The sequence below is a fragment of the Trichogramma pretiosum genome, unplaced genomic scaffold (assembly GCF_000599845.2).
Source record: "Trichogramma pretiosum strain Unisexual culture from Peru unplaced genomic scaffold, Tpre_2.0 scaffold15, whole genome shotgun sequence".
Lineage (NCBI taxonomy): Eukaryota > Metazoa > Arthropoda > Insecta > Hymenoptera > Trichogrammatidae > Trichogramma > Trichogramma pretiosum.
The window spans coordinates 2007599-2033473 of record NW_019641686.1 but is presented as its reverse complement, the minus strand read 5'-3'; the positions used below and the strand labels follow the sequence as shown (position 1 = coordinate 2033473).

The 25875-nt window shown below is 40.9% G+C and overlaps 1 protein-coding gene across 1 annotated transcript in view; it reads right to left on the bottom strand.

The window, feature by feature from the left end:
* LOC106649904 (zwei Ig domain protein zig-8-like) overlaps positions 1-25875 on the bottom strand; it is a 248372-nt gene that overhangs the window by 63275 nt on the left and 159222 nt on the right. Inside the window, exon 3 of the mRNA XM_023461249.1 lies at positions 1048-1258. Within this exon, the coding sequence (XP_023317017.1) occupies positions 1048-1258 (211 nt within the window). The remainder of the gene's footprint in view (positions 1-1047; positions 1259-25875) is intronic.

The window sequence follows — 25875 nt, the reverse complement described above, 5'->3', positions numbered from 1 at the left end:
GCGCTGTATATGAAGAAAGCAATATTTTTGTGCGGTTGCGTTGCTGCATTCTGTTGCTGTCACACTGATCCTATTCGGTGATCTATGGCCCTGCACGGAATGTCTTTGGCTGTATTTATACTTCTTTGCCTCAAGAAGAAAACGACAAAACATAGAAAGCAAGAGTTAGGCATTTTATGTTGGCAAGAAGGAAAAATTTGAGTAATTTTGCCTCGAATGTCGTAATAACAACTGCAGCTCTTTCTAGAGAATGTCGTTCCAGCGTCGAACCAGTGCAAACAGTCCTTTAGGAATTGCAATAATAATCAGAATTAATCAAACGAGTCCGAAGCTACTAATGATTACGTATCTGTGTGTGCATTATGTCGAATATCGACGATAGGTCGCTCTCGGTTTTGATAAATTCGCACACTAAAGCCAACTTCAGGGACGTTTGCTGGACGCTAATATATCTATCTATGCACCTATGGTCAAATAGAAACTGATTAGGTCGCGCGGAGCAGCGGCTTTGCTCGCGTTCGTTGAGCCGCAAAATTCCTTACGCTCCGTATTCCTTTGTTTGTATACAATCGAGTTCTCGGGATTCTCTAGGCAATAATAATTTGTGACGCATCTATCGATATTGAATTCGACACCCGAATTCGAATGAAAACTGGAGCAAGACAATTAGTTTTGCAAGGCTTTTGAGTGAATTTATATTCTTAAAGTAAAAATTGTGAGAGATATTTTATTGAATTGTAGCTTAACGAAAAAAAAAGTTGATACAGAGTATATTTTGAAGGCAGCAAGTTTTAAAGTAGCTTTTTCTTTGGAAAAGTTACACTCAAGTAATAACACTACTTGATTGATTTCAAATTAAAAACATAGACAGCAGCGCTGTTGCAGTTGCAAGCCGCAATCATGAATATTGAATCTCTCCAATCTAATGTATAAATTGAATAACTGCGATACATCAAACGAGCGGCATGCATAGAAACGTACCTCGTACGGTTCGCTCAGTACATAGGGTTTAATTAATTTGGAGTAATCAAATCGTGCATCACTCACCGATGACGTTGAGGCTGTAATTGAGATACATCTTGGGCTCGGTGCTTACTTGACACTCGTAAATTCCGGAATCTCGCTTCTGTGGTGACTTGATTTGTAGCGTCCAGTTGTCGGATTTTTCCGGGTGTATGACCTGGAACCTCAGGTCAGAGGTATACATGAGTATGCCAACGCTCAGTATGTGCATGTCCCGTTTGCGCATCCACGAGACCTGCAAAAACAAGCAAATAAAAACAAATGATTAATCGCACGAAAATAAAATATTTGCTCTTATAAATATCACGTACAAATGAATCACATTAATTCGTTACATATTAACATGTATACGCGGGATTTCTGTTATGCAACGCATCAGACAGCCCGTTTAGTGCGCCGTGTCGAGAGGGCAAGGGAGAAGAGAGCACGAGATACGGCCTCGTGGTGGCGACCTGATTGCTTCAACACATTTGCTAATTGCTGACCAGGAAAATCGCTTCCACGTACGTTTATTATGTGTGTGTATGTATGTGTGTGAGCAACGAGGCAGTGCAGCCATGAATAGTCGTATGATTTCGAATTAGCGTTGCACATACGAATCTCGCTTCAAATATCGAAAAACATAACGAAAAAATATAATCACGTGTTTGGAGTAGAAGTAAAAGCAAGTGCAGATCAATTTATCGTCGATAAATAAACACTTTTGATAATTTTGTTTCCTTTTCTTTCGTAAAAAGAATCAGCACGGCTTCGTAATTTGTGAGCCTTGTGTAGAATTCATTTGAATTATGATACATGCAATCGATGATAGGGAACGAAAGTGAGAGAAAGAGAGAGAGAGAGAGAGAGAGAGCGAGTCGGTGAGTAAAAAAGGCGCGAGGGCAATATTTTCCGCTTGGCTAAATTGGATTGGCAGTTTATTGGCAATATTCGTTTGCGTGGCACAATGCCAGCTCTCCATGTTAGTCTGAATCTTCAAAAGCCTTTACTACATACTTTTCTCTTCCTCTCTATCCCTTTCTTTTTACATATCCACGCTCGTATACGTATGTGACGTTGTACGGATATGATGGCTCTTAGACTACCGCTAGCCCACCTATGTGCATGAATGCGTCACAGCAGTAGCAGCAATAACGGGATTTTATTTATATTATATTTACCCGATGTCCGACCAAAGCTTGGCAGTACTGCTGCTCTTTTTTTATCCGTACAGCTTTCATGGATCGCTTCAAAAACATTAACAGCTTTGTGACTCTGTTTTAAAAATTTATTTTTCAAAAATAGATAAAGAATCGAGAAAAAAAGGATAGATCATTCATTTTTCAGGTACTATTTTAGGTCCACTTTGGCAATCAAAGAACTAAACTTTCATCCCTTTTACATTATATATTATTCGGGGCTGCTCGGAGCTCGGCCAATGCAAAACACCAGCGTACACGTACACGTTCAGCGTAGAGCTCGTCGTCGGTCTGCAAGTCATAAATCTCTATATTCGTTCGTCCGGTATTACAGTTCTAATCTATAACAACTCGCCGCTGCCGCTGGTTTGCCTCGCTCGCGCGCGCGGACGTAATTTTCATAGCCCGGCCGCACGCACCCGACTAACCTAGCCGCTGCCGCCGCCACCGCCGCCGCCGCTACCCGTAGCAGAATTGGATATATGCAGTGGAGTCCAGCCATGCCAGGAATGATTACACTAGATTGGCATATCGGGCGATGCTCGTCCTTTCGAAAAATTAGATCATACGAATAGTATTCGTATATATGTGAGTACGTGTGCGTACGGAGCTGCTGAACGAGGAAAGATCGATAGACCGCAACGCGTAAAATGTTATTTGCCATCGATGACGATGACGATGATTACTGCGTGACAAACGTTCCGTGGCATTTCCTTCTTTCTCTCTCTCTCTCTCTCGCTCTCCCCCTGATCTTTCCGCCATCAGAGCTCGAATCGAGAGATTCACTAATTTTACATATATAGTATTCATCATGTATTTATAAACAAGATTGAACGGTGTGTATTTCCTATATAATTTAATAAAGTGCTTCATATATTAATATGTAATCAAGCTTGAATTTTCACTTGATACGCAAAGGAATTTACACGTATACAGCGATAAATCGCAGATTTTATCGTATTTTAATCGTAAAATAAGAATTGTTACAATATTGATCGATAATCTGTATTTCCTTATTAGATGTTTACTTCAAATTAGGTTTGTCTTTGTGAAAAATACACAAAAAGTGATTCACGTGGAAGCTCATGGTTATGGTAATATCGCGTGAGGTTTTTTGTATGTTTGCCTTTACGAAGATCTGCTGCGACTTTTTGATGAAAATACGTATTACTATATGGAGATGCTTGCGTGAGAGTATATGAAGCAACGATATTGTAACGCTCGAGGTCTGTTATGAAGATGTTGAAGCTCAAACTCTTGTGTGTGTGTGTGTGTGTGTGTGTGTGTGTGTGTGTGTGTGTGTAGGGGGTCGAGCAAGCATGGGCCATGGCGCATTATGTGTACAGCATGAAATCCTCTTAACGTGAATTTCACGCGAGGCTCGCTCTATATGCACACAGAAGAATATAGAGGCTGTAGTGGCTGCGGGAGGAGCTCGCTTTGAGAGAGTGAGGGAGATATGCTCGCACACTCTTAGTCCGTTGTAACAACGCGCAGCCCTATATACTTCGTGCAGCGGTAGCAGACGTTACACTCAGCAGCCCACTGCAGCGCTCGTGCAGCGAGGCATTTCAGATAATATCTACATGCATGGCAGTAGATATATATTTTCCTACGCGGCACGTTCGTTCGTCGCGCACAATTTCCAGTCGCGTATGGGGCGCCGTATCATTCATCGTGTACGTATAATATTTTACAATATACCGTATGCGCGTAGCCATGAGCATTTGGGTGTCGCTACCGTGTCGGATACATATACGATCCAAGCTCGAGCTTGCAAGCTGTGCACGCAGTAGCCCGGTGCCGGCGCAGACTCGGTCGAGTGCCAAAGCTTATAATGAATTAGTAGTACGCGTAGCACGTGGTGCTTGCCTACACTCTATTATCATCGCCATCATCGAATTCTATCGCTTCCATATATATGTATGCATACACCTTTTTCAGCTTTTTTTCTTCGGCTCTGCGCTGTAGCTACTGCCACCACCGACTACCTCTCGATATGCACCACTATATACTCCTTCTTACACGCCTCTATATATGCTTGTATGCCACACACTTGGTAAGCTCTAGTGCACGTGGAGAGAGGCATAGGCCGATGCTGCTGCTACTGCTGCTGCTTCACGATCTACACCAGTGGCTACGACTATGAAGGGATTATCGACTTGCAAATTTATTCCAACCACGGTATTTGCATGCGTTAGTAGCGTCGACTTCTCTCTCTCTCTCTCACACACACACACACACACATACACACACACACACACACACATACAGACTGCTTCTATACCTCCTACTTTCGCTTATCCCCACGAGAGACTGATGAATTCACTTGAACGCGCAGCTTACATGAGAGCGTCTGTGTATGCGTGTATATGTGTGCGTGTGAACCGACTGCAAGTGTGCGATGATGGTGCTGTTCGTCTTACTAATTGCCTTGTTTGCTCTTTATGTATATACGTGTTTAAGCGAACGGTAGAACGAGAGAAAGAGAGAGATTGGATCGTTCGACTGAAAATATAGAAAAAAACAGGCTTAGTCGCAATTAGCGAGTTGTGCGGTACGCGAACGACGCATGTATAAATATTACACGTACGGAGCATGTAGATGTTCTCGTTTTAGTATGCTCTCCGCGTCGCGCGATCGCTCGCTCTCGTATTCTATAACAGCTGCACGCGAAAACATAAATGCAAATACATGCTTCAATACTTCGGATTTATCAGTTGAATTAAAAAAAAAAAAAAACATGCAAAATAAAAAGAGGAGTAAGAATCGGTGTGGTTGCAGTGTGCGAAAAGGAAATAACACCCCAACAGACGGACTTTATGCGCTCTCGCGCATGTACATCTCGCTCGCGCGCGCGCTCTCAATGTTTAGAATGCGGAAAGTGCCTGGAAATTGGTTTTTCACTTTTTCATTTGCACGTGCATTTATGCACGTGCACGAAACATATTTGTTTAGTTTTTTTTTGCTTTGTTCTGTTCAACTTTTTTGCGTTGATTTACACCGGCCGTATAGCTGCTTTGAAAACCACAAATAATTTTTTTCCAAAATCTCTGGTACGTTTTCATTTTTTTTCTCATTTTTAATCCAGCTTATTGACAAGAGAGAGCAGACTAAAAAGCTTTGCACTGTCACATCTATGAAAGCGTGTTATTGACTTTAAACTTTTTATTACTTTCAATTGTTTAATAAATGCAGAAAATTTTCATTCTTTGAAGAACCGAAAATAGGAAATTTCCATCATTCTCATTTCCGATATTATTTGTTAAGTTGTTCAGAGATTTTTTCCACACTTTAATCGTATTTTTGGTTACAAAAATAAGCTGTTTTTACAGAATTTTTTCGATCCTTTGAAGATTGACAAAAAAATAACGATTATATTTAGTGTAAAATTCACGTGAGATTTTGATCTAAGGTGTAGCATATTAGAAAACCCAAGTTTTTACACTTTAAATGTTCAAGTAAACCGTTTATTCGTGAGAAAGTAAGGCTCTTCTAGAAATCAGAATAGGACTAGTTAGATACGAGAAATAAACTTTACCCCAATTGTAAGTTCACTGCGATTATGGATATGCTATTGAGCTTTATAGATCGTTCCCACCGGCAAAATTTTTTTCGCTTAGTCTACGAATGCCGAAGTACAAATATTTATTAATTAAAAGTACAAATTCAGTTATATTCAAAATTTTATAGCGATTACGCGTACTGGTTCTCTCTGAGACATCAACTCACAGGTATCTTTACTGTAAATAAACAGCTGAAAAAAAAGAAGCCTACGTAAAAAAGAGTTTAAAATAAAAGAAGAGAGTAAGTTAAAAATAAAGTTCTAAAAGTGTAAGTGGGCAAAAGGTAGGTCTATGTATATAATGCTATGTACGATATGTATGCTGTTATCGGCATTTCCATGCCTGAAAACGAGTACCCCTTCCCTTCGCCGTGAAAGCTCGCGAAGCTGCCGTCTGTCGCTATGGTCGACTGAATTTTTACTCTGCCCCCGAAGCTTTTGCTGCGAGCAGCATTACTCTACTACACTCGTGCATATGGCAAAGCAGCATAGATGTATGGGAAGAGGGCATCGAACGTATATCGTGTATGTACGCTTCACCGTACACGTACCCTCGGCTTACTTTCGATTAATACTCATATGCGAACCTATTTGCTCTCGCAGAATTTGATGAGTAATGTATTCAAAACTTTCGTCAATACGTACAAACAGGAATTTTTTATATTTTCCCTTCACTTACTGTGTCGATAAAGGCGAAAAAAATCGAGCGTGCAGAGCAGTAGCAAAACATTGAAATGTAGTACAAGATCGAGACCGCAAACGTTTCTTCGTTACTTTGTTTTTAATTTTGTTCTTGATTTTTTATTTTATAATGCTGTACTCATGTTGCATCCTCGTTATCGCGTCGAATGCAATCTTTTTCTGCTTGTTCAACTGCCACTGGCAGTATCACAAGGCTCCAGTTTAATGTTTAACCGACTCTCTTCTTTTCTCTGCATTTGAAATTATAAACGTTTTGATCCTACGAAAAAAAGTTATCAGTTTATTACACTTGGCTGGGCCGCGTACGCGATGAGATGAATATAAAAGTTTGCTAATATGTAACTTGATGACTTTTTTTACTTGAACTTATGAGGACTTTGCATTAATTTCGAGTATGTGCAGAAACATCAAGTTGACTTTAACGAGTTATGCGAGCGGTTGAGATAGACACGTGGGTCGCGTAATATGCTCGGAAACGTACGAATACGGACTGAATATATACGCGACGTATCAGTGGTGGCTATATGCGAGCCGCGGACCTCGAGACAAAGAAATTTTCATCACTGTGCGCAGCGTTGAGCGGTATAATTTTCGCAATTCGACATTGTTGGCATAACTTGAACGCCGTTGTACGAACATACTGATATTATAGGGTTACGATTAAATGCAATGAGTCGACAATTTCGAATGATATAGGGTTCTATTCTTGAAATAATTATTTACGATAAACTGTGCGTCAAAACCGTTTTTGAACTAATATAAGTTGTAAATACTAGATCGCATTTAAAAGTCAAACTATTTTTTGAATGATCGAAAGAACATAAAGCGATCTACATAAAAAAAGTTTGTAAAGAATCTTAAAAATAATTAAAAGCCAAATTAGTAGATTAGATTATAGTCACTAGCTATTCAATTGAATATTCACGCTCGAGCCATATCAATCCAGTTGAAAAGAAAACTTGGCAAACCACAGCCCTTATCGATGGTTATTTAGTCGGCTACAACACCTCTTCCATCATCGGGTGCCACGCGCACTTTATTCTTCTAATCACTGCATTCCCAATCCTTTAAACTTTTTCAGCCTCTCAGCCCCGATACAGTGGCGTGTGCAGTTTGTTCCCTCTTTCTCTCTCTCAGGCACTAGCGGGCACCCGGACTCGTTAACTCTTTCAAGATCGATTCAAAACTTCGTTAGAGTCCGTATACATGGCACCGTGCGCCTCGGTATACGGCAGCCAGTGCAGTACAGTAGTTGTGCGAGCTCCATGTGTTTGTGAGACTTATATATTGGCGCTTGGTGTGTAGAAAATCTGCTGCTACTGCAGGGCACAGGCGCGAATAATCACGATGAACATCGAGCCAACGCTACACGTGTGTGAAGCTGAATGATGGATCGTATAACCATCCATCTTACACGTTCGCTCGAGTTCGAGTTCGAGAGTGAGAGAGAGAGAGAGAGAGAGAGAAAGCGAGGCAGTAGTAAACGTATGTACGTTTTTGGATCTAGGCAAAACTCAGTAACCGCGTAATCGCGCGCGCGAGCGGCGTCGACCGCGATTAGAGATCACCTGTGTGAAACTCCCTCGTTATCTGTTCCTTGCATACGGTATATGTATGCATGAGAGTACGTTATGCACGTGCAGCCTGTATGAGTCTGCGTGGCCGACTTTTGCATCATCAAAATTCGAGTTATGAGTCTTCGGGGACGCGTATACACGCTGCGCTAGTTTCGCGCATAGATGAATCTATTTGACTAGCTCTCGACAAGTTCGCAACGTTTCTATATGCTACAGCGCGCTCGATAGGATATACACTTTTTTTCTCGCACTTTCGCCCGTGCTATATCTTTTCCAGGGTATATACTGTTTCTAACTAAAAGTCGATTACCCCTGCGTGTAGAGAAAAAAAAGCTGGTGCTGCAATTTGATCGAGCTCTCCCGCGTGTGCCGCACGTAATAATAATCGTGTGCGCGCATACGTGTTTTCGTTTGACCGATTGATTTATTAAAAAGTTCATTTCGATGAGACGCTGTAATCAACCGTAATGGTAATTTCCATTTTTTCTTCCCACTCGCAGTTCCGTGGGGCTAATTTGAACGCAAGGTAGCAATTTTATAACGAAATTTTAATTCACCCTGTATTATACAGGAGGGAGGAGCGTGGGGGGAGTCGTGCGCGTAATTACTATTCGTGCCGATACGTCGAGTCGAGTTGCAATATGTGTTTTGGGACACGATCGCGCATCATCCCCCATAAGCGCAATCAAAATTACACGACTACATGAGCTGTCATAGGTGTGTCCTTTACGTGTACATTAATTTTCAGATATTACAGAGGAACGTGCGCTCAAAAAAAAAAAACCTCTCAAGCTCCCTCTTTAGCGATCTGTTTAATGCACAAACATGACGTGCAGCGCTTTAATTAATTTTATGTGGTTTGACGCGGAACGTATATATTTGCGTTTAATTCCTAATATGCCCTTGGTAATATACGCATGTCCATACATTCATGCACTAGTTCATTGAGATGCGTTTTACATCTAGCGTAGTTAACACCTACGGACTGTTCAATGAATATTTTAATCATTCAAACAAATTGGAATCGGCCGAATTAATCTTCAAGTTTTAGGAATATTAAAGAAATATATTTAGTTTTTCACGTTTATTCATATAAATCTCTCCTCTCGTTAAAGATCATCGCGCACGGGCACAAAGAATAATTGCAAGCAGGGAAATCGCTAACTACACGCACTAACGAGTTAATCTTGGCACTTGAATCAGTTTGAAATGAGCTTTTCTACCCCTCGCTCGAACAACATTTAATCTGCGCTCTTATACACAGTCGGTTGGCTCGTAGTAGTGGTAGTAGTTACACGCCACGCGCCAGACGCGAAGGTAGAATTCTTCGAAAAAGAGGAGAGGGGAGTGAGAGAGAGAGAAAAAAGGCTTCTCGCATTGCCACAGCCGAGAGTTAGCCACCGCACACGGTGTAAGTATAACCCCAGCAGTTGAAAATAATTAAAAAAATACTTGAAATACCAGGTGGGGATGCTGGAACACGACGGTCACGATTATATCGTCTGTGGCGCGCGCGCGTGGAAGCGTATGCGAGTAGAAGCAGCAGCAGACAGAGACAGCAACGACAAATGTGAAATGAAGGGAGAACGAGGAGCGCTTGGCTATACAGCCCCAAAGTACCGTCGAGATGGAACCGTCGCTAGTAATTTTTCCTTCTGTATAATTAAACGAATATAATCTTAGGAGTCGCTGTATCATAAAATGCATGAGAGCTGAGGCAAGTAGGTGTGTCCGCCCTGCTGATGATTGTAATTTACCCCGGAAATAAATTAGACATATTAAATAGAACGTTTCAAATATTCCGACGCATAAATTGTCGCAGATAAAACATTTGATTTTTTATTTCAAGTAGCTTTTTGAATTGTAAAAGTACTTCTTTTGGGTTGCTCAAAGTTTTTAACTTTACCAAATATAAGCCACATCAAAGTTACATAAAAAATTTTCCCTTCACAAATCACAGTTTTTGATACGCATTACATTCCACTGGGCTCAATTCGGTCAATCGTCACCGACGATGAGGATAAAATCATGATTTTTAATCCTTCACATGCTATGAAATGTTGTCTAATATTTTCCTGATTATGTAAAAGTAAAAGTTGCAATTTTTTTCTTTTATTTTATCGTTTGGAAGGGGTTTTGAGTTCAACAACAAACTTTATATACACGAACATGATTCAATAATATCTTGATATAAACCCTAGAAAAACGGAATAACAAGCAGAATAACATCAGAAAATGAATATTCAACTTTGAACCCTTGTAGATCCACGAGGAATGGGTCTAGAGAAGGCTTAAAATTTCAGGGTTTTCATTTTTTAACGTGCTTTTTAAGAGTGCATACTTACAAGGAGATTCTCACCTTCGGGTCATGGATTTTGCCCAAACTTTTTTTGGTGATTCAGGACAGTTAGAAAACATGCCCTGTTATGTTAGCTTATGTGAATATGTCCCAGAAGCCTTAGATAAAAAATAAAGGTCCAAATAATAAAAATAAGCGTACATAGTGCAATAAATATTCATTTCCTATCCTCAAACTATTTTTGTCACTTATCTTAAACACCTGGTTTTTGAAAACATTACATTTCATTGTTAAGAAGTTGTTGGATCTCACTCATGACACAAAACATTGCAATATTGCTTAATTTATGACATTATAAAGCGCTTAATTTCAATACGTATGGCCTTAAACGCTTCAAATAATTATTATTTTAATACAAGCACTGGAGATCCGACAAGTTCTTATCAAAACACTTTTCACTAACTAATTTAACACTTCAAGTACCTAAACAGAACCAGGAGTTTAAAATAAGAGACAAAAATAGTTTGAGGATAGGAAATGAATATTTATTGCACTATATACGCTTATTTTTATTATTTGGCCCTTTATTTTTTATCTAAGGCTTCTGGGGCATATTCACATAAACTAACATAACAGGGCATGTTTTCTAACTGTCCTGAATCACCAAAAAAAGTTTGGGCAAAATCCATGACCCGAAGGTGAGAGGTCTCCTTGTTAGTTTGAAAGTTATTCTTTTGACACATCACGCTTGATTTGCAATAGTCCATATTTGTATACAAATAAAAATTAAAAGTTCTCGAGCATTTTAAAATAAATTAAAAGTCACATGGCTAGCAGAATAAATCATCATTTTTAACAATTGAATTGTTATTTAATTTTGAAAATATAATTTTTAAACATTATTATTTAAAAGACACTAAATTTCGTACGAGCATTGAGCTCTTTGGCCTCATTACACATCAAATTTGTCAACATTAATAATTTACAGTAAAATCAAGTTGGTAAAGATTATTGCAACTTAGTTTTTAATCAAGAAAAAAATAAAACATAGATGTTTCATTTCAAATTGTTGTAATACTCGCCTTAAGTTGTTTCTCGTCGATCAAGCGCGCGCACACCAACTCCGTTTGCTTCGGTGTGCTCGTGAAGCGAAAATTACGTCAATGTTTGCTTACCGCAAGCCATTATGGCAGTCAAGGCTGGCTGCTGAGCACAACTATGAAGTAGACGCGCGCAGCTACACGTACGTAGTAGTATTATACATGCACAGGCAGCTCCGCTCGCTGCAAGCTCGGGCGTTTACGTACCATCTCAACTTGACTCGAGCTATATACGTGTTTTAGGTACATCAAGCATTTCGTCGTTAAAGCTCGGCTATCGCCTGGAAAGCGCGTGTATGTGTGTGCGTTCAGTAATATTAATCTCTCTTACTCCGCGTTGTATACCGAACACGCGTATACGTGGCGGCGTTGTGCATCGCACGCGCGCATCTCATCATATGCGAGAGGCAATCTCGCCGCCCTTGATGTAACGCAGTTTGTCCGCGAATAATAAACATTTTTAAGCAATTTTCTGCAACGTAAACTGCTCTTGCGCTACCTCCTCTCTCGCGCGGACTCGGTGTGCAGCCGTGCATAGTCGAGCTTCGCTCATACTGATACGATAATCGACCAAGAGCGAAATACACGTTCTCGCCCGATATTTATCGTTTGCTCGTCCCGTGTGTTGCTGCGCGCTTATAGTTGAACTAGCGCCAGGCCAGCAGCGTTGGCGGCGGCAGATCCTTTTGTTTGCATTGCATTAGCTCTGTATATTAAACGAGCTCGTGTTCGACGCGCATAAAGTACGGCCTCGCGCGTATAACGTATACACACGCGCGGACGTATATAAGCACGCTGGACATTGCGCGCGATAATCGATGTTGGAGCTTGCGAAACACGGCCGGGTTTGCTAGCTGCCGCTGAGAGAGCGCGCGGGCATCTATACGCTCTCAGATACTCTCGGCCCCTCTCGTTGTATATGTGCGAGTTGCAGGGGAGTCACAATTTTTACCTTCTCATTCGCCATGGCTTGCTCGTGATGGTAGCAGAGCAGGGGATTTAATCCTGTATCTCGCTCACCTGCTCGATCGTGTATGCATTGTATTAACGTTTACAAGCTCTGCTGGCTGATTATATAGCACGCGTTCGAGCGCGCCAACAGGCCGTGCGCGCGCAGTAATATTATTATTATGCATATATACATGGAGCACAACTGCAGCAACGTTGACAATGGAAATAGAGAGCTGCAAGCTCGGCACGCTTATACTTGTGTATGTATATTTAACGTACGCCGTTTCAATCGATGATTGTGAGGGTTCTATTTTTTTTTCTTTTATTCATGCACATATGGGCACGCTGGTTGGATGAAAGTCAGGGCTCGATGAAGCGATCGCGCCAGTGGCATCGAGGATTATGATGTTACTCTAGTGCTTGTACTCACGAAAACGACCGAAGAGTGCACTGATCAAACGCGTTTTGTGATGTATAAAATATAACTTTAATACGATTGCGTTCAGAGGCTGTGCTGGATATTTTTAACTCAGAGAAACACCAATGAGTTATAATAAATACAGGATTTATGAGACTTTAATATTTTGTATTTTACAAGCTTACTCGTAGTCAAACGGGGATTAGCGTGGAATTTTGCAATGATTACAAAAATAATATCGTGAAAAGATAAGCGTTAAACTTTTCCCTTTGTCCTAAAGTATGCGAGCTTTGTGCGAAATTACACAAGAGATCGAGCTTATACAAACGAAAAGTAGCTTCGGACACACGATGACGATATGTTTTTTTATGAAAGATGAATAATACTAATATCGCTGCTGCACTGCTGCTCTATGAATAGAGCTTTTCGTAAAAAAAAAGGATCAATCTGCACGGCAAAGTGAGCCGGAGCTTGGGTAAAGGGCAAAAGCGAGTAAAAAATGAAATAGCAGTAGAGTGAGATAAATATTTTACTCAATACGGTCGCTGCCGTCCGTACCGGTACTGCTGCTGCTGTACGTCGTCTTAAAGTAAAGAAAAATTGGAGCATGATTGAGAGTATACCGTTCGCTCATTTTTCACTTTCTAAGTAAAGCCAAGAGAGTATACATAGTACACTTGGTAGTGGCGTACGTATATGGTATACAGCTCTCTCTCTCTATCTCTTTCTCTCTTGTCGGCAGAGTATACGGCTGTAAAATTTTCAAGCTCATACTATCGTCCCTCCTCTATAAAAGCTCTATATTATACACACGTTTGTGATATATATCTTTTACTCTGTGCACTAACGTACACACGCAGCACACGCGGAGTCGTAAATTTTTTCACGAGCTTCAAATTTGTTGTCGCTTTTTGACTACGCAATACACACAAACGCACACATATACACAGAGCCTAGCTCTTGTTTTACTTTTTTTCATTCATAAAGGCAGAAAATTTTTGGCTCTACACGATCAGTTGGTGCGAGCTTTTAATGCATGAAATTCGATAAGCTCACTCGCACGGGACCCGTTTACATATTAACGTGCTCCCGATATAAATTTGTATATTTATGTACGTTTTTATCAAGTGCCTACGGATTTGATTTACTTTACGTCGATGATATTCATTATCCGTCAATACCAAACACCTATTGTCTTCATGATATACGGATAACTGCGCTCAACAGCTGTTCTTTTGAAAACGTGTGTCGTTTTCTTTAAAAACGGTCGTATGCACTTTCGGTTAAGCTCCGTTTCGTATGACGCATGTCTCGGCGCAAGCTCTATTAAGATTGCAATCTTTAGCATCGGTGCATTCGAGCAAGTACGCGGGACAAGCTCTATCAGATGCTGTATAGTATTTTCCTATTCATAGAAATGAAATGAAACTATCCAGTAGAGCATAACCAGCTGCATCCATTATTATCATTATTTACGACAGGTGATTCAACAATCCCGACGCGATCTCAAGTTTTACGGTCGGCCAGCTTATTGAAGCGGGCACAATAATCAAAAGTAATCAGCGGAAAGTTACATTCAGCATCTCATAAAGACGAGCTACAACTACGTATGCGTTATTATTGTGCAGTGTTGTTGTGCAAGCTTTGAAAATTCAGATTTCATACTACGATAATAAAGCGTAAAAACCAACGTTGCTCGGGAGATAAGATTTTTCTTTTTTTTTGCGTTACCTTCAAAGAAAGTATGGAAAACAAAGTTGCATACATCGAAATTTTCATGTATGTGAATGTATGCGCTTACTAAACACGTGACGCGTTCCGTGGTCTGTGCTTTCATTGAAAAAAAAAATGGGATGCTGTTTATCCGTTTCAGCGAGCATCAAGCGAAAGCATTTATTCTTTCGTGTCTTGTTCACAGCAGCAGTAGTAGTCATCGTCGTCGTCGTCGACGGGGAACTTTTTATTTGCTTGGAACATAAAAATCAGAGCAAAGTATATACTTAGCATACATCATATTCTCGTAATACATGCCTCATACTGCTTTAGAGGGTGATATATATACGCGAATTGTAAATTTATAATAATCATCGGTGAATGTTACTCTCTCTCTATCTCTCTCTCTCTCTCTCTCTCTCTGTCTTTGTAGAGTTCTATTGGGAAGCCATTTTAACCTTACTTGTCCTCACAAATGTTAGTTACGTCATTCGAGTTTGTCGTGATATTTTTTTTCTTTCATTCATGCGCGCGTGTTTGCCAGAAAAATTTATACGCGCTCGCGATATCGCAAAAACGTTGCTTCAAGAGTGCACTCAACTTCTAGACAAAGATGCGAAAAACAGTCAAATCGAAGCGACAGATCCGTAAACATGCAAATACCATGGCCATAAGTTTCAAGCTGAGCATGAGGAAGAAAGAGCAATGAATTTTTGTAGCACGCTTTCCTTCGAGAAAATCAGAGTGAATTTCGTTCAGCGTTCGCGAGCATGACGCTCAAGTGTCAAACGATTTCCATGCGTGCGTGTGAATACTCTGCAGTGCGGTGTATATGCGCTATAGCACGAATTTCGTCGCACATGTATGGACTATCCAAGTTTTTTCTCGACGTCAAAGTTTGAACAATGGACAATCAAAGAATAGACGAGCATCGACAAAATATGTGAACTTCCGTGGGACGATTGTTTTCAATTCTCGAGTGTTCTGCAGATGTTTCGAAGGGCCTGCGCACGCGCGCGTTTATTTTCTGATTTTTTTGTTGCTTCCATCGACCTTTTGTATTACAGCGTTTGTTGAAATATCATAGGCTCGAGGTTAAGGCTCAAGTACAACTATAAAAGTTCGTTATAAATTTTGATTGCTGTTTCAAGATATTTCAGATATCGATAGTTCCATACGGCCTATGTAATAAGAACAAAAGGCAAAGTATTCATTGATCAGGGGAGACTAGTCGTAGACCATTGGTCTAAGACCGAGAACAAGAGAAATCCTGGATATATGTGAGCGTATGAAAGCTTCTCAGCTGAGCTGAACAATATAACCGCATGCCTAAAATATAGATATTGCCAAGGCCTATAACATTAAGTCACTTCATCTTTCTATTTTCGATCTGCAGAGGCATCTTGCTTGTAAGGCAAACTCAGTACTCAAGGATATCCAAATTTAGCATAAAGCCATGTACAATATGAACACCAACCCTCAGCATAATATCTCGAGCTATATCTTCAGTTTGGGAAATATTGGTGCGGCGATTCTTGAGTATTTTACGTAAAAGTTTTTCAACTGATGTAATGGTGTCGTTCGAAATGTTTTTTTTTTAACTGAAATATCGGTGTGGTTACTCGAAAAGTTAATTATCATTGACAGACGCAGGGGTGGATGAAATTTATTTTCACCACGCTTTTTCGTGGACGCCACTTTTTCACGCCGAGCATCCGACAATGGGAAATATAAAATTTTTGCTCGACTAAGAAAATTTATAGCGATGCTGTGGCTTACGTCGTATCGACAACTACTACAACGACGGAGAATTTGTATGTATACGCGTTATTATGTTTACGCTATTACGCGTCAAAACAAATACAGTTACTGTTCGACACAAACTATAAGAGAATAAAATATTACATTTTTATCCTTTACCCTATTTTTTCTCCTCTCTTTATTATCTTTTGATGCGCGCATAACAAAAAAAGAGAAGGAGAGACATCGTGTCAAAATAAGTAACATAGCAGTTTTCTGGCATGGCGAACGTGCGCCCACGTAATAGTCTCGAATATAGTAACTTACATCAGCTTCTTATACAGCAAAATATAAATACGTACGTATAGTCTACTGCATTATCGTTCAGAAAAAAATAGAAAAAAATGTATGTATACATTTACGTGGATCGAGCCTTAACGTGTACACCTGCTCTATAATCCTGCCATCTCGAATACGAGTAAAGCGAAAAGAGAGAGAGAGAGAAAAGTTTGCGAAGAGTAGCATACCCTGCGCCGCGCAGACAGCTTAATTCCTTGCGCGAAATGTGTGTCGAGTCTGGCGGAAAATACGGCGCAGTCGTGTATTAGACCTATATACATATACAAGCAGTATATAACCTTTTAAGTTTCTTTCTAAGACGAGCGGAGGTTTAAGATTCGCGCCAGGATAGTCACGCGCGCGCCCGCCGCGCTCCACAGCTATAACTGGGCTGAGGAAAATTTTCATCTTTTTTAGTCGTGCGCGCGAGCAAGCCTCAAACACGCCACCGTGGATGCATTCGAAGAAAGTTAGAAAAAAAGTATTCGAGTTGAAAAAAAGTACTATAAGCGTAATATGAAAGAAGGAGGGACGGTTTGCCGAGAGGACAGCAGGGGGTGTAGCAGTTAGCGTAGAAAAGTATATGTACGTAGATATATATCGAGCTTGCGGGCTGGCGCACGTTATACAGAGAGAGAGAGAGAGGGGGGGGGCGAGAGAGCTTTAATCTTAACTAATCCTGCCTGTATCCGCGATAGTGCTCCGGGACTTTATGTATGCATTTTCTTCCATTTTCTACCTCCCACCCTATTTCTTTCTTTTTCCGTTTGTTCTTCTATATCCAGCGAGTAGTACGTCATAGAATGTGCACAGCAGTACTAAGGGCACACACGCGCTACGCTCGGCACGAAAAGATAGAGATCCTTCCGTCTGATACTTTCGCTTCAGCATCGTCTGTGTGTTTGTACGTATGCGTGTATGTGTATCTCGTGTGCTATCAATTTCAACAAACGCTCTACGTGTACATTTTTCCTCTCTTATTTGCCGGTCAACTCGTAAAACTCGAGTCTAGCGCCCTCCTCTTTCATTCTTCACGTTCGCGCCATTTATTATGCTTGCTCTCTTTATTTTTCAACGACGTTTCTGTCCAAGCGCTCGTCTGCGCATCACCTGCTTCCTCCTGACGCTCGACTCTGGTGCACCTATTTTTTTGTTTCCTCTCCCTCTCTACCCATCCCCTCTCTTTCTTTCTCCCCATTGTTTTACGTTTATGTAAAAGTGATTTAGCTTCTAGCGTACGTTTTCAATGGGTCTTTTTTCTCTTTTTTTTTCATGAAAAAGCGATTGTGAAAGTTTTCGCCTTGAATTTCGAATGGGATTTGAAAAAAACTTATATAATCATTCAGCAAATGCAGAAGTTACGCAGGTCCAGTTAACCGATTAATTAAAAACAGTTCTATTCTGCAGAGATTGTCGTCGTCGCTGTGTAGAAAACGAGAGAGAAAGCAGGTTGTCGACCTTGTTGCGAATTCTTGCCAATTTTTATTTTAAAAAAGTTTCAGACTGCACAGACATGCCAAGGGCGTTACAAAAATGTTTCCCGCTAAAAGTGCATGAGCGAAATTGCATTAAAATCTTCAACACGCGTATTATTTTGTACCCACAATGTAACTTTTTGTTATATCAAACTTTTAAATGCATTTAATGGAAGTTTGGATTTCATAAAAGTCTTTGGAGTTTGGACAATACTTTGATTGTTAAAGGTACTATTTTACCTTGCATTTCTCATCAATTTAACACGTTTTTAATTAATCTTCAAGTTTTAATAATTTAAAAAAGACAAATAAATACTGCGGTCTTTATCTCAGGATTCGAAACCTGCAAAAACATTATACAGAAAATACGCAGTGCAGGCTTGACTGGCTTGTTATTGCCTCTCATCGATTTTTTTTCCACGCTAACAACGGCGAATAAACGTTTGTTTTTCCTTTCCGGCATATACGTATTGTTTCGTGCAAAACAATGGATGGTTGAGGGGACGGAGAGGAGAAACAAAATGTTTAAATGTAACTTTTTATCGCAAGAATTACGCAATGTAAGAATATTATTTTGAATTGTGAGACTGCGTTACATATAATCGATACGAAAATTTTTTCGATTATTATTGTATTTATTTGTTTACGTCATAACAATGTAACGAGAAAGTGTAAAAATAATTCTGGAAGAAAAGTGATAATGAGGTCGAAAGCTGCATATGATACTAGCCTAAATGTAATGCAACGAGCTCTCAGGCAAAATAACTTTATGTCTATAGCTATATAACTTTGGATTCGAAACCGAAAGACAATTCGCGAGATTTAGGAGGAACAAACACAATTCAGAAGTAAGTTGGGCCGTTAACGCTATTCACATACAAATTTCAACTTCTCTGTCTCTCTCTGATCTCTCTCTCTCGTTCTGCTTCGCAAACGTGCGCGCACCGTGCGTAGGTACAATCAAACAGCCGAGAAATGTAAAGTGATTCTGCAGGCATGGCAACAACAAAACACACTGCAACGTTTCGGTCGTTGTTATGTGTGTGCGCGTGCGCAAGCGCATGGCAAATTCTGCATCAAGGGAAGCAAGCGAACTGCTGCATTAAACCTCACAAAGCTTTAATTTTTATACTTACGCGTTAGGAAAGTCAAAGCTCGCAAGTTTTAGCGTTTTGCGGTCTATGGTGATCAGCAGAAAATATACAGTAGGGTTGTTCTTTCACGGAGCTTCGACATTCAAGAAAAATATAAACACATAAGTTAGTACTCGGGAGAAAAAGAATGATATCTTCTAAATAACCAAGTTTAATAAACTGTATGGCTATTTAGACCGACAATAGTTTTAGCATTCGATTTCTTCTTCATCTACGATTCTATTTGAAATGGCGTATCTCACTCGTGCGTATTGGAAGCTCCCACATCTTGTTGACTCTACATCAAATTCATCTGCCTACTTATATAATGTAGCTGCATAGAGTATTCAAGAAAACTCAGAGCCAAAGTGAAAATAGTAGCTGTGGAAGTGAAGTAATGATTTGCAGTTGTGCAAAGCGTCCATTTGCACCCTCGTCTTCGCGACCGCACAAACATACACACATACACTCACATACACGTGAGGCCATATTTGAAAGCTTCATGAGTATACACAGTAGCACGGCCATGTCTTTTGAGGCAGAGAGAGAGAGAGAGAGAGAGAGAGAGAGTTTGCTCTTGCGATTTCCCATCGAGCATTTCGTGTGGCGCTGTTAATCTCTCAAGGGAGAATGTGCCTTCAGCCTGAAATCTCGGAAATTGCGGCTATATAGACGCGAAGCCAGCGTGAGAAAGAGAAGAGAAGCGAGCGCGCATACACGAGACGTGTCTGGTGTAAAGCGGGCGCGAATGTACGAAAGAGAGAGAGAGAGAGAGAGAGAGAGAGAGTGAGAAGTATAGAACGGCCAGCTTTGGGTGAATTGTAAGCTGTTCGAATAACGCTTAATCTTTCGCGATCGGCGAATGCGAGACAGAAGGAGAGTGAGAGAGAGAGAGAGAGAGCGGGAGCGCGTCAAGCGATGACTTGTTCAAATAAACTCGTTAAACTTCCTCGTGTATCCAAGGTGTAAAAGGGACGGATGGTCTTCTCTCGCTCTCTAACGCAACTTCAACTCTTTGAATATATATATACACACACACGTACAAACCGATCTGTCTTCTCTTTGAGCTTACGCTCCGTCGAGCTGTGTGTATATATATGCTGCGTGTGTTGACGTGTACCGCGTGCAGCCACGTACCGCTATCGAAGCATGGTCTCTTTCTGTCACTCTATTATGCAAGAAGAGGTGGTCGACGATGGTATCGTCATCGGCGTCGCCCTAGGATTGAATTCGTTGTGAGACTTGCATTCTGTTGTCGAAGCTCGCTCGGTCCTGGTCTCTTTAACGTCGGCGAATTTGTACGTATCAAAACGTTTGCAAACTTGGCTAAAGTTTATTCGTTTCGTTGCCTGTAATCAAGTTACGGGATATCCATTGAGTCTTTTGTACGGAAAAATATTGAACAGTAAGTAATTGATGTTATTGATTTGCGACTGCGTAGTGCTTCATTAAATTAATGAATAAATGAGTATTTTTGCAATTTCATCACAACAAATTTTTAATCTTTTCAAGGGTGAACTAAATTGTTACGAGGAGCTGTAAAATATTTCAACATCTAAAAAGTTTATACGACTCTTTAATAAGCAAATAGACAAGTGAAAAAATTTAATAATTATTATACATGGCAAACGCGTTTGTCGCGCAATAATACACTCATAAAACGATCAAATTCAAATTCTCGCGTGAAGAAATTGTCAAATATAATAAGCACGCGCGAGCATATTATCACTGCGAAAAAATGTCTTTCTTGACGAGTGCAAGCACAGAGATGAGTGAAATTTCCGTACAAGTGTGACTCGATACGAGCAGCTCAGTAGCAGCAGCAGCAGCAATAGCGGCACTTTGAAAATTTTCTCGAGATAAATTTCACGGAAAAAGCCAGTAGTAGAAGCACCGGCAGCAGAAGCAGCAGAGTTTCAAAGTAAGTTATGAGCTTCGGAGAATTATTTCATATCTGCGGTAGTAGTCTGACGACGCGGGCAATTTTCACTCTCGCGACTCGACTGTGCATTATATGATACGCTCTGCGAGCGTAGCACGCGCCGCGTGACTGCAACGGCGACGACGACGACGCTTGATGAATTCGGTGAGCTTTTTTTCTATCTCTCTCTCTCTCTCTAACTGTACGTATATAAGTATCATACGCGCCTGCGCGTGTGTGTGCCCGTGACTCTTAAGTTTTCTAGAGCGCGAAACACATTTTTACGACTTGTTAACGGGCAGAGAATGAGAGAGATAGAAAGAGAAAAAGCGAAATTGGGGCCGTTGCTTGAAATTTTTGCGCGCCCGCACTCTTGCGCATCCTTATATTATAGCCATATACACAAACTCGTGAGTTATTGGAAGAGGAGCAATAACTTTTAGAGTATACGAGAGTGAGAGAAAAGAGAAAGAAGACCAGTAGTGGTAGTAGTAGTAGTGGTGGTGGTGGTGGTAGTAGCTGCCGTTATTGCACTACCCGCGCTACTATTCCTCGTATTATTCAGATTTTCTATGATTTGTATTTAAGTTGTGCAGCCGAATAGAAGCTAAATTATTCTGCTCCTTTTTCCAGCTGGCGTACGCGCGTATAAATCGAAGAAACGCCTTTTTTCTTTTACACGGCTGCACGGGTTTCGAGATTTGTTTACTCCAGCTTTGTATGTTTTTCTGCTGTTTGTAGTAGCTCGTCGAGCGGCGAGCCATGTAATTTTGTTATTATTCTTATTCGATTCCGGGGCTCTTTCTCATCGTTGCATTTATACGGGAGTCGCAATTTCGCACTCTAAATTTCGTAAGCTCCCGCTCATACCCGTAGAGAGAGAGAGAGAGAGAGAGAGAGAGAGAGAGAGAGAGAGAGAGAGAAAGAGAGAGAAAGAGAGGAAAGTTCTTTTGAGTGGACTGTTATGTCTAAGTCCCTCTGGAATTCAAAGGAATGTAAGTGCGCGTTTTCAAATTAATTTTAAGCTCGGGTATGCGAGTGGGAGAGAGAAACTTGCAACACACGCGAGAATCGGGGGAGAATTACAAGTTCTAATTGTTGTTCCGATCTATTATATGCTCGTATGGATACATTCTCGAAATACGTTCGCCTAGCTATTATTAATCTTCCGAAAAGAGAGAGGTGGCTTGAATTAAAGGGTAGCATGGTCTGTTATTCGATCGCAATAGTATTAAAAAGAAATTGGCGATCCCTTTATACCTGATAATTTGATTAATTAATTTATCGGGCGAGCTCGGTGCAATTAATATATTTTCGAGCTTGCAAGCTCACCGCAGCTGAAAATGCATTCGCCCTCTTTTTATATAAAATATATATCTCCCAGCCATACTCGGTGAATTTGGTTAAGTACTATGTAGAAGCTATACTTTTAACGTCATGTATGCCCACATACTGCCATCTAGTTCCGTTACATATATAGCATGTAGGCAGGTATATGTAATATGTATATGAAGCGCAACGTGTGGCACATTCTTGAGACGAAAAGCACACGACTATACGTCTACGCTGTCTCGGTATACTATAGTTGGTGTCCTTAGAAGTAAAGAGCGTCAGCCTTTATATATATATAGTCCAAGTCCTGTGTATAGCATATTATCTTTCGCGCGCTCGCTCGCGTACATACATCGCACGCCCGGCATTGAAATGTAAAACACGAGGCGTGTACTCGCTCGCGCCTCGAGGGCTTTTTAGTCTGGGATGCTGCAGCTTCCACATATGTGCTTATACGTATACTGCACATGCATGCGAGTGTGTATGTGTACATACGTGTACCTATACATACATACGTGTATTTCCCTGCGTTTATAGTATACGTAAAGTTAAGTATGTGCGTGTGTGAATAGGGCGCGCGCAGACGACTACGACGACGTGTTTTGAGTGCAGCAAGCAAGTAAACACGGCGGCTGAATATCAATTTCTCTAGGTTCGCGCACGCTTGCTTTTGCGAGCCTGTATGCTATGTGTGTGTGCGCTTTATATGTCAATACAATGTACATACTCACACATACACACGCATATGTGTGTTTTTTCTCGAACGCAATCGCAAGCGGCATTTGGATACTCATGTCGGTTGCATATCGAAAAACTTTTTTATTTTAATATTCGCGTTTCTTGGACGGAAAAATACTGCACGTACGTCGTTGTAGAATGGAGAAACTGATACGCATTATTATCTGCGAACCTTCCCGAGCTGCGATTGAATAACAATTATGAAAACATTTATCTGCTCTACTGAAGGTACGATGTTGATATTTTACAAGTAACGTTGAGATGTACGAAAGTACGTTAAGAAAATATTAGCTCGTCCCAGGGTTTGCGGCTCACGACGTTTGAACTAGAGTGCATATCTTGGCCGGGCGTAGAGGATACGTATACGCGCGCGCCAAACGTCGAGTTTGGACACGCCGAGTCATTTACGATGTTACATTGCGTATACCAAGGAACTTATACGTATACTTGCATATACTGCAGTCTGCACTGGGAGTAGAGTTCAGAGTTTCGCGCTTACAGCGAAATTTTGCATACACGCATAAATGAGGCAACGGCGGTTTCGCTCGTTCTCGAGTCGTGAGGTATTTCGAGCTTTTTTTGCGCGCCGAGAAATGACGGGGTTGTTTTATATATGACACGCGTTTCAGGAGCTGCAAACCGTATATGTATAATGTATTATACACCTATATAGCTTGAAGTGAGCTTGCTCGGGCACAGCAACGTCGCAAGATCTTGTTGCGGTTTTCGGAAACTTCGTGATATGCCGTTTTCCACAAGCAGCCGCGTGTAGGAGAAATGAAACGACGAGTCTAATGATGGAGTAAGAGAGAAAGAGAGAGAGAGAGAGAGAGAGAGAAGAGAGAAAAAGGCAGAGTAAAAGGCAAAAGGAAAATAAAATGAAAAAACCAGAAAAAAACATATTCGTGGAGTTAAAGTTGCTTTTTAACAAATTTCCGTGTATTTTTGGGCAAAACTCTGGAAAACTTTTACGTTCGACAGAAATTCGAGCTTTTGCAGCGTCGTCGTGGCGAACTAGCAATTGTGTGTGGTATAACGTGCGTGTGTAAGTGCACGCACGCGGCGCCGATCTGGCTCTACTATACACACGTATAATGCTCACGCGTGCACGCGCGGCCGTATTATATAACCGCACAAAAGGTTTACCGAAAATTTGAATTAATTCCAGCAGCCAGTGCGATGGGAGCAAATAAAATTTACTTCGGCTTTTCATGAATAAAACATCGTACGCGTGCGAGTACGAAATTGAATTATGCAATGCTTGATGATTTTTTTCGCTCTCGTTCCCTTATGTACGCAGCAGCACTTAAAGTACACCCATACTTACTCTTCCGCGTGATCGTTTCCTCCCTTTCTACTCAAACGAGTACAAATTTTCGAATACTTTTTTGTATTTCATTTTCGATTAAAATTTAATTTATTCGCCTTAACTCTCGCGTGGCATGCGAACCTTTTTGACGAGCTTATTTTCTAGAGAATACATCGCTGGCAGTCTTCTCGTAATGCAATATATAACGTCGAATATTTCTCAATTCGTATACATACATTTTCCTTGCCTTCGCCAGCAGAAGCAGCAATGCAAAGATGCCCTCTCGCAAAAATGTTTCATCAATCACTTGCTTTATACGTACTATAATATATAGCACGGAGTGAATACATCTACATACATACATCCGGCCTCTCTTTCTCACTCACTATAGCTCGTGCACAGTTGAATACCGTGGCATATATAGGAAATAACGAAGGGCTGTCGAGTCGGCATTATGGAAATGTGCCCACAGTAGGAACAATTGGAATACGCCGAGTATGTTCCGCGAGCTCTGCGGCGAAAGGCAGCGTGTAGAGAGTCCAAAGTCACTGGGGACCAGCACTTTATATCCCCAATAAAGGATCTGCATTGCCCCGCGCACACGTGGTCTGAGGTGTAATACGTAAATTCACATATACGTCTGGCCTTCTGCGAATCTGCTCGCGATGGTCGCGCTTCGCTAGCTTAAATTCTCTATATTACGAGAGTGCATACGTGTGTATACGCGTGCACACCTTGACCCTCTTTCTTGGCCCTCGCCTCACGTGTGTGGCGTTGCACGTATTAAAAATTCTCTCGCAAAATTCCCGAAATCGTCGTGCGAAATTTACTTCAGCTTCTACGCAACGGTGTGCGCCTGTTTTTCGAAACGCTGTTACTACTTCTTTTCCCTGCTTTCCGTACTGTGAGCGAGCGTGCGAAAAGCTGTCAGAGCTCGCGGGCTTTGCGAGATTAGATTTTTACTTGACGTGCAAAATAAAATATATAAGCCTAAGGAATTTCGCACGGGTTGAGAATCAATTTGAGTAAAAAACTGGGTGACATTTTATACTGAGGGAAAAACGTATGCGAGCTGCACGAAACAAGCTTGTGACGTCGAGCGAGCGAGCAGTTAAAGATTAAAAATATATTTTCTGGGAAAAAAACTTGAGCCCTGAAAATGATTTCTATTGCGTTCATTAAGTTTCCTAAACGGAATGATAATGTCCTGTGAAGGTTTTTTAATGAAAGTCATTTGTTCAAAGAGTCGAATTCATTTCTTCAGCTTGACGGTACCGATGGACTTTAAACTAGTCAAAATGAGCTCCTCGATATCGAATTTCGTCTTTTTTTTCTCCCTTCGTAACCGAACAAACAATCATT